The sequence below is a fragment of the Vicia villosa genome, unplaced genomic scaffold (genome assembly GCF_029867415.1).
Source record: "Vicia villosa cultivar HV-30 ecotype Madison, WI unplaced genomic scaffold, Vvil1.0 ctg.000232F_1_1_3, whole genome shotgun sequence".
Classification (NCBI taxonomy): Eukaryota; Viridiplantae; Streptophyta; class Magnoliopsida; order Fabales; family Fabaceae; genus Vicia; species Vicia villosa.
In genome coordinates, this window is record NW_026705087.1 from 745,964 (window position 1) to 755,992 (window position 10,029).

The 10,029-nt window shown below is 38.0% G+C and overlaps 2 protein-coding genes across 2 annotated transcripts; one reads left to right on the forward strand and one right to left on the reverse strand.

The window, feature by feature from the left end:
• Nucleotides 1-515: 515 nt before the first annotated feature.
• LOC131625644 (S-protein homolog 29-like) lies at nt 516-1,013 on the reverse strand. Its single transcript, XM_058896486.1, has one exon. It carries the CDS (start codon nt 1,011-1,013, stop codon nt 516-518), a length of 498 nt encoding a protein of 165 aa, XP_058752469.1.
• Nucleotides 1,014-9,103: 8,090 nt separating this feature from the next.
• Nucleotides 9,104-9,670, forward strand: LOC131625645 (F-box protein SKIP23-like). The gene has a single exon (XM_058896487.1). The coding sequence runs from the start codon at nt 9,104-9,106 to the stop codon at nt 9,668-9,670; it is 567 nt and encodes a 188-aa protein (XP_058752470.1).
• Nucleotides 9,671-10,029: the final 359 nt, after the last annotated feature.

The following is a 10,029-nucleotide window of genomic DNA, read 5'->3' on the forward strand; positions in this document are numbered from 1 at the left end:
CAAAGAACGACGTTTGAGGATAATACCTTGCTTTATAGATTCTAGAAACCAGTGAGTGGGGCTTTGACAAGAGATGCCACCCTCTCTTCGCCACCATAGCCATATTAAAAGACTTCAGATCACGGAAACCTAAGCCACCTTCAGATTTAGCACCTACCATTCTATCCCACGACATCCACCTGATACAATTGCGCTCCCCACCACCACCCCACCAAAAAGAATTAAGCATTTTCTCAACTCTCTATCACCTTCCAATTTAATTGTTAATTTTTAGACAAAATCAGAGACAAAATTAGGGACAAAATTAATAAAAATAGGGTGTAAAAATTAAAACTGATGAATAATCAACGGTATAAAAATTTTGTCCAAGCCGTCTAAAATTTCTGGCTCCGCCACAGCTCAGTGGTCTAAAGAAAATCAAGTTTATCTACTACTTCTCCAATTTATTTGATAGAAACATTGACTAAAAAATGAGAGTAATTTGTATTATTTCAATTGTATAAAACAAAATAAAATTACATTTTGGATGTACTATTTGCTTCAATTAATTCGATACTTTTCCAATTTTGACATTTATTATTCAAACATCCACCGGTTTTACTTATATTCCAATTGCAATGTTTGCAGTTATTTATCTTTTGATTGTAAACATCAAGATAATGACGATGAGGGTTTCTATTCCATGTAAAACTGCAGAAGTATAAGGTATTAACCCATCTTGGAAACAATATAGGAGCAAATGTAAATGTGTAAGTTCCTCCAAAATCTAGTGTGTGAAGTCCAAGATCATCATCTTTAGATTTACAATGAACAGTGAGCCTTATCGGATCCTTAGGTGATGAAGGTATGACATCCTTAATTGAAAGATGTACAGTACGATCAAATATTGATGAAGGTTTGACATCCTTATTTGAAAGATGTACAGTACGATCAAATGCAGTGATCTCTTTAACTTTAAATAAAAATACAACAAGGATTGAGAAGTTTAACAGAATTGAATTTGAATATGCCATAACTATATGCACAATATGTACTAGACTTATATTCATCCACCTTTATTTATAGAATACTAAATAACCTAGACTCAATTCTAATTTAAAAAAATTAATAACTTGTTTTCAAATTCTTTAAAATTATAATTTAATATTGTTGTTTCATATTAATGACACTATAAGAATATAATCGTTATAAAAAAATAATATTTCTTTAATAGAGTGAAACTATTTTAAATTTAAGTGATATTAATGATAATTTTGCAGTTTATCTTAAATTTTTTATTTTTTTATTTAATAGACCAAAATATAATGAGTAAACAAAGAAACAAAATGAGAAAGTGATAATTATCTACCAAACTTTTTTTTATACATTTTATCAAATTATTTTCAAATTTGTAGTATGTGAAAGATCACTAAGATTTTTATAAAAAAAAATAGGTGAGGATACATTTTTATTAATTATGTAAACTCTTACCATTAAACTAGTGTTGTTTTTTAAAATTTAACGGTAATATATATATATATATATATATATATATATATATATATATATATATATATATATATATATATATATATATATCATATGAGAATGTCATATTTATATGAGAATATGAGAATGAATCTAAACCAGTGGATTTTAAAATTAATGGTGGAGATTATGTGTGAATATTTTTTTTTATCACTCCTCTATTATTAAAATAAATGATGTAGGAGAGAGAAAAAAAGATTCACTCATAATCCTCACCATTTATTTTAAAATTCAATGGTTCAGATTCATTCTCATATTCTCATATAAATATGGCATTCTCATATGATATGTGTGGTGTCGTTTTCTTTACCTCCCCGTTTCACTTGGGAGGACGGCACGCTAGACTAGGGATGTCAATGGGGCGGGGCGGGGACGGGGGATACATTCCCATCACAATCCCCGCCATTGAATTTATTCCCCATCCCCGCTTCGGGGGGATTTTGTCCCTCATCCCCGTCCCCGCGGATCCCCACGGTTCATGCGGAGATCTATAAACATGATTTTTTTATATATTATTTTAAACCAAATTAATAGTAAAAGCTTCAAAAACAAACCAATAAATATATATTTTTTACAATATTTAATCTATAATATCCAACAAAATTTCTAAACTAAAAGAAATGAAAAAATCATTTATATCACTCTTTTACTAACAATACATATATATTTTAAATTTGTGTATAAGATTAATTATATAAAATGTCAAATAAACTTACATAATAATTTAAAATTAATATATAAATTAAGGACATTATGCTATTTTATTCGGGGCGGGGACTCCACGGGGCGGGGGATATTTACGCCACCCCCGTCCCCGAAGTGCCTTCGGGGAGACTTTGATCCCCATCCCCGCGGGGGGGGGGGGAGAAATTCCCCATCTTTGGGGCCCCAAACAGAGAATCCCCACGGGGATCCCCGCTAACGGATGCAAGTTGACATCCCTACGCTAGACCCTTCACGCGGAATTTGGAAGGAGAATCCGCCCGTGGCGGGATGAATTTTGTTTCAGTTCTTCCTACGATATCACACGAACTTTTTAATTATCCTACGAGTAGGAGAGGGGAAAAAGATCTCAAATAAACCCTAGGAGTTTGCTAAGTGTGGGAATTCACCTAGACTAGAAATTCTGGAGTCCGGGAGGTCGGTTATACATAGGGAAGAGTTTAAGCACCCTACATATCCGTAGTACTCTACGGGAACCTTCTATGTGTCTATGTGATTGTGTTTGTTGCTTATTATTGGGAAAGTTTACCCTTTGTGTTAGGAGAAGGAATTGAATTGAATGAAAAGAAAGACAGACAGACTGACTATTTTTGGTATTTTATTAGCTCGCTGAGATTCCTTGTGAACCTCATGCCTACATATCCCTAATGGAAGTCAGAGCTTTTTGTAGTTCGGAGAACTAATTAGGGAAATTAATGATTTTTGGTGCCTTGCTTGAAGCTCAAGGTTGAAGCTTGAATTAAATCTCTGTTTACAGTAAAGAGCCATGAAATCATCTTTACAGAGAGGTATTTCTACTATTCCACCACAAACATTTAAAAGAGTGACAAAAAAGTTGAATTCATTTCATTAAGAGAGGGAACCTACTTGGTTGATCAAGTATGACAGCCACATGCCTCTTGAATGAAAGAAGGATTCTCATCCAAATTAGGGAAAGTGTACAAGTCTGGGTTTGTTTGCCTCAGAGTATGCCTTTCAAAGTCCTAAATGGGAGAATGATTGAAATTGAAATTGAAATTGAAATGTTTGTTTGAATGTGGTGAGATAGGAGAAATATCTCTTTATAGAGATAAGCTATGTTTATCTACTGTTTGAAAGATTTGATTTTTGGCTAGCTTGTATGAGGCCCAAGCTCGAGGCTTTTGATTGATTTATTATTTTATTGACTCTGGGAGATAACTCTACTGGGGACTGACTTAAACTAAGAAGTCTTTGTGTTCTGTACAAAGCCCAGAATTGAGGCTGACTCTTTATTGAGGAATATGTCTTTTGCTGATTGAGACTGGTGAGATTATCTTTTTAAAGAATGAATGGAGGCTGACCCTTTCCAGGGGTTTTACTCTGCTGGAGAGTTTGTCTTTTGAAAGTTCAATTTTTGGAGGCTAACCCTTTCTAGGGATTTTGACTCAGCTGGTGAAATTATCTATTAAAAGACTGATTTTTTGGAAGCTAAACCTTTCCAGGGATTTTATGAATGATGGCAGAAAGATTATCTAATTGAGACTTCTTGTTTAAAGCCCAAGATTAAGGCTGACTCTGACTGAGGATAGACAGATATGGATCCTAGACTCTGCTAAGGAAGATTAATGAAGATAAGGGTGGAATATATGGAGAGGCAGAGTTTGTTAGGAGGATATGTACGTTTATTGCTATCGTTGTACTGAGGAGAATATTTTCTCTAGAGGAGCGTTCCTCTGGGTATTTGTAAATCATTTTCCCATTACTTCCATTGATAATCAAACTTCTCCATTCTCCATTTTTCTTCTTTTGCACTATTTTATATTTTATTCTTACTGTTTTCTGTGAGTTCTATCATTGGTCTGACCTACCGAATTGGAAGATGGGTTCTGGGTCTAGTAATAACCCAGGTGCGACCCGAGTAGGAAGTGGGTCAAATAATTACTTTTCTGGGCCAGCCCAAAGCAAAACTGGGTCTTCTAATAACCCAAGGGGAACAGTGAATTCAAACAACAACAACAACACCCAGAAAATTGGAAACGATGAAGGAAGAAAAAACGGAGGTGAGCGCAACCGTGGCCTCAAACATTTACCGTACGCAGAATTGATGGAACGACGGTCAAAGGGGTTGTGTTTCCGATGTGGAGAAAATTATCACCCTCTTCATCAATGCACCGAGAAGCAACTCAGATTGGTGATCTTGGGAGATGATGAGACAATTAATGAAGAAGGTGAGGTGATAGCCATTGAAATCAAGGAAGATGAGGATGAAGTGTTAGATTGCAACTCTATGGGACTGTTTGGAATCACTGAATCAAAAACAAAAATGAGCAATAACCCTCCTACTACACTGCGCCTCAAGGGAAGTTTGAATGGAGTGTCGATTGTGATCCTAATTGATAGTGGTGCCAGTCACAATTTCGTTTCACCTCAGGTGGCCACCGCATTAGGGTTAGATGTTGAGCAAGGAAGATCTATGGGAGTGAAATTGGGGGACGGTCACCGGGTAACAACAAAGGGGAGATGTAGGGAGATGGAAGTTCATCTAGGTGAGTTTATCACTAATGTTGATGCTTATATTCTGGAGTTGGGTGATCTAGATATGATTTTGGGAGTGGCTTGGTTACAAAGATTTGGGAAGGTGACTTTTGATTGGGAGAGAATGACCATCAGTTTTTTATGGGAAGGAGAAAGGGTGGAATTGCACGGCCAATTCTTCACTACCTGGGGTGTTTCAACAAACAATGCATCTAATACAACAATGGATTCCTTGCATAGTCTGTTAGAAGATGAAATAGCAATCGCCGTGGACGAAGAGGTACCAGAATTGACTGAAGTACAAAAACAAGGACTTGTTGAAGTGTTGAGCAAATTTAAGGGAGTTTTTGAAGAGCACCGAGGACTTCCACCCGAAAGGGAGATTAATCACGCCATTGAATTGCAGAAAGAGGCGGGACCAGTGAGTGTAAGAGCGTACCATTATCCTCATCACCATAAGGAGGAGATTGAAAAACAAGTCCGGGAGATGCTTAGTCAAGGCATTATTCGAAATAGCTCTAGTGCTTTTTCAAGCCCGGTCATTTTAGTTAAGAAGAAGGATGGATCATGGAGGATGTGCATTGATTATAGAGAGTTAAATAAGGTCACAATACCAGATCGGTATCCTATACCTGTGGTGGATGAGCTCTTGGATGAACTACATGGGACAAAGTATTTTTCTAAACTGGACTTAAAATCCGGTTACCATCAGATTAGAGTTAAGGAAGAAGATGTGCAAAAAACAGCATTCCGAACGCACGAAGGTCATTACGAATTTTTAGTGATGCCGTTTGGATTGACAAACGCACCGGCCACTTTCCAATCTACCATGAATCAGATTTTCAAGCCATATCTTCGTAACTTTGTTCTAGTCTTTTTTTACGACATTTTAGTATATAGTAAAAGCTGGCAAGAACATTTAGCGCATCTGGCTCAAGTGCTACAAGTGTTGCAACATCACAGTTTCATTGTTAATCAAAAGAAGTGCAGTTTTGCTAGTAGGAAGGTGGAATACTTGGGTCATGTGATATCAGAACAGGGCGTGGCAGTAGATCCAGCTAAGATTAATAGCATTTTAGAGTGGCCAAATCCTCACAATGTCAAGGGAGTGAGAGGGTTCTTGGGATTGACCGGATACTATCAAAAATTTATTGTTGGCTATGGTAAAATAACTAAACCGTTAACCGAATTAACCAAGAAAGATGGATTTCATTGGGGATCAGAAGAGCAGAGGGCATTTGAGCAATTAAAAAGGGTTATGATTCAAGCTCCGGTGTTAACTCTTCCAGATTTTACGCAACCTTTCGAGATTGAATGTGATGCATCCGGGAGGGGAATTGGTGCTGTATTAATGCAGAAAAAGAAGCCTATAGCTTACTTCAGTAAGGCTCTATCAAAGAATAATCTAAGCAAGTCAGCTTATGAGAAAGAGCTGATGGCTTTGGTGTTGGCTGTGCAACATTGGCGTCCTTATTTGTTGGGAAGGAGATTTGTAGTGTACTGCGACCAGAAGAGTTTGCGGCATTTGCTCCAGCAACGCATCACTACAGTTGACCAACAAAATTGGATAGCTAAGTTATTAGGCTATCACTTCGAAGTAGTTTACAAGCCTGGCCCTGATAATAAAGTTGCAGATGCCCTATCCAAAATGTATGAAGAAGTGGAATTAAAAGGAATAACATCATTTCCCATATGTATGCAAGAGCAACAGATTCAACATGAAGTTAGAAATGATCCTTATTTGCAGAAAGTGGTGGCGGATTTGCAGCAAAATCTTACTTCTCAACCGGGGTTCCAGTTGATCAAAAATAAGTTGTTTTATCATGACAGGTTGGTGTTGTCTTCGGACTCTGAGTGCATACCATTAATGCTGAAGGAATTTCACTCTTCCACTACTGGTGGTCATTTTGGGTTCTTGCGCACGTATCGAAGGATAGCTGGCAACCTGTATTGGGTAGGAATGAGGAAATCAGTACAAGAATTTGTGCGGAGTTGTGACGTGTGTCAACGCCAAAAGTATTCTGCATCCTCTCCTATGGGTCTGTTGCAACCCTTACCGATTCCAGAACAAATTTGGGATGACATCTCAATGGATTTCATAACCGGCCTTCCAAAATCTAAAGGTTACGAAGCTATATTTGTGGTAGTGGACAGGTTATCTAAATATGGACACTTTATTCCCCTGAAGCATCCATATACTGCAAGGAAAGTGGCTGAGGTTTTCACTAAAGAGGTGGTGCGTCTTCATGGTACCCCTCGATCGATTGTTAGTGACTGTGATCCCTTATTCGTCAGTTTATTTTGGAAGGAATTATTTCGATTGCAAGGGACAGTGTTGAGTATGAGTTCTTCCTATCACCCGGAGACGGATGGACAAACGGAGGTGGTTAACCGGTGTTTGGAAGCATACCTTCGCTGCTTTGCGTCAGAACAACCAAAAGAGTGGTCGGAATGGATTTCTTGGGCTGAATGGTGGTAGAATGCCACATTTCATGTGTCCACTGGCACGACGCCGTTTGAAACAGTGTATGGGAGAAAACCTCCTACCGTGGTGAGATTCCTTAAAGGGGAAACGAAAGTGGAGGCAGTAGCTACTGAATTGAATGACCGTGATGAGGCTTTACGCCAATTGAAGTATCATTTGATTCGTGCACAGGAACAGATGAAAAGATATGCCGATAAAAAAAGAAAAGCGTATTCGTTTGAGGTTGGTGAATGGGTATTTCTAAAACTTCGACCCCATAGGCAACAAACGGTGGCGCGAAGGATTAATCAAAAGCTTGCTCCAAGATTTTTTGGGCCTTTTCCTATCCTTAAGAAGATAGGACCTGTGTCTTACAAGCTGAAACTGCCTGAGGGAAGCAGAATTCATGCTGTGTTTCACATATCTCAACTTAAGAAAGCGATTGGAGAGTATTCGGCAGAACCACAACTTCCAGAGAGGTTAGAGATGGAACCGGATAGTATCGAAGAGCCGAAAGAGCTGTTGGCTTCAAGGTCAGTCTCACATGGTGGACAGCGAGTGCGCCAATGGTTAGTACGTTGGAAGGGAAGAGCAGCAGAAGATATTACATGGGAGGATGAATCCACTTTGAAAAGTCAATTTCCCTCCCTCAGTCTTGAGGACAAGACTGTTGCTTCTGGGGGAGGCAATGATAGAACTACTGTTGGGCCTAATTGTAATGAAAGGCCTGTTAGTAAGGGAAGGCTCAATCCATCTATTTGGAGAGTGTACGTTCGCAGGGGAAAGAAAGTGGGAGAGAATTCTGTTATTGACGTGGCATAGGAGATCCCTGAATTCTAGGAATATATGGGGAGGCAGAGTTTGTTAGGAGGATATGTACGTTTATTGCTATCGTTGTACTGAGGAGAATATTTTCTCTGAAGGAGCGTTGCTCTGAGTATTTGTAAATCGTTTTCCCATTACTTCCATTGGTAATCAAACTTCTCCATTCTCCATTTTTCTTCTTTTGCACTATTTTATATTTTATTCTTACTGTTTTCTGTGAGTTCTATCAATTTCAAGCACTCCCAATTTGTCTTGGAGTTTCTACACAGGAATACCCAGGATAATTCAGCCTTATCGAGTTTGCGTAAGACCGGCGAAAACTCGAATGCAGCGAAGAGTGCTCTGGAATTATTTTAGAGGATTTTCAATTTTTGTGATGAGAATTCTGAATCCGAAATTATGTTTTTAAAGGCCATGCTGATATTGTTTCACAAGGTAGCGACTCTTGGTGAAACAATTTCTTTTCCAAGAGTTATGACTTTTGGCCCACAACATGGTTCATCAACGGTTGCAACATTTCTTGAAGAGTCGCCACTCTCCGAATTCAAAATTCAAATCATAGCATATTTTCCTTGTCATTTTGGAACACATTCATATTATTAATTATTATTAATAATTTGCAACAATTTCTACATTCTTCGTTTTCGTTCTGTCTGTTCCTCCTGGCGACTTTCCATACCAAAACCTTGTAACTATTTCCCCTTGAAACTCCCGCACTTTTCCCGTCGCAGCAAACTATACAATCACAACATATTTCTCATCAAACCACCCGCAACACCAAACCAACAAACTCTCCTTCCTTGGTTGCTCAGAATCAGTCCAACTTCAACGAGGAAATTTAACCTATGGCACCCCCTTGGAGTACATTATATTACACAATTACCTTCCGATCTGCTCGTGCTCGACTTTAACCAACTCTCTGTCGCTAATATCGAAGAGATTTATATTCGCGGAAAGTCATATCTAAATTCATCTACCACTGGATTTTATCATTATAATCGCTCTCTTGCAACGTTTCAGAGGGATAAGATTCTGGATATTGTCACAAGCCATAGAAATTCCAAGGAGATGGTGATGTTCCGTTGCGGAGGCAATGGTTTGACTAAGATCCCCAATGTGGCACCATACTACCAAGGCATGTGCATTTTTAAAGGTCGGCCTTGTGTAACATACCAAACTGGTCGGACTGTGATGATTGAATCAGATTTGAGCGTTGATTTGGTGGCTGAGCCTGTGTTTGGTGACGATCTCAATGGCGACATTTACATAATGGTGGAAAATGAGTCTGAGTTGTTGCTTGTTCACAACTATGAAGAAGATTATGATAGTGATGATGATTATGATAAATATGAGCCTATTGATGCGTTTAGGCTTGACCAGAAAGAGAAAAAGTGGCTGAAGTTGGAAAATTTAGGGGATACGGTTTTGTTTTTGGGACAAGGCTATTCGTTTGCTATATCGGCGTCGGATTTGGGTTTTGACAATGGGAATTTTGTGATTTATTGTAACTATAATCGTTACGAAATCAGGGTTTTTCCCTTGGATCAACACCGGACTTTTCTTTTGTCCGATTATTCAGATTATTTCAAGTTGTTCTGGCCACCTCCGGAGTGGATCGCCAGTAGGTGTATGTAATAAAGTAAGGTATTTGCATTGAAGTTTCCTAATGTAATATTGATTGATAGCGTATTATTGTGACTATTTCTTTTTTTAGATTGGATAAATTTGCAACTAATAGGTCTTTGTTAAGTTGAAATTGGTATCGGGTGCTTCCATTTTTTTTCATAATTTCTTTTGTTTAACTTTTTCATATGCAGCTATTTCTTTTCTAACAGGAATGACTTAACCCACTCTAGAAGTTAAACTCAAATTAGGGTCTACTACCTTATGAGTAAGGGATTAACAAGTGCAACATGAGATTTATTGTAAATGGACGTTAGGTCTTTGAAGCAGTTCATTGATTAGAATTTAGAAGAGGTTGACTAGCTAATATT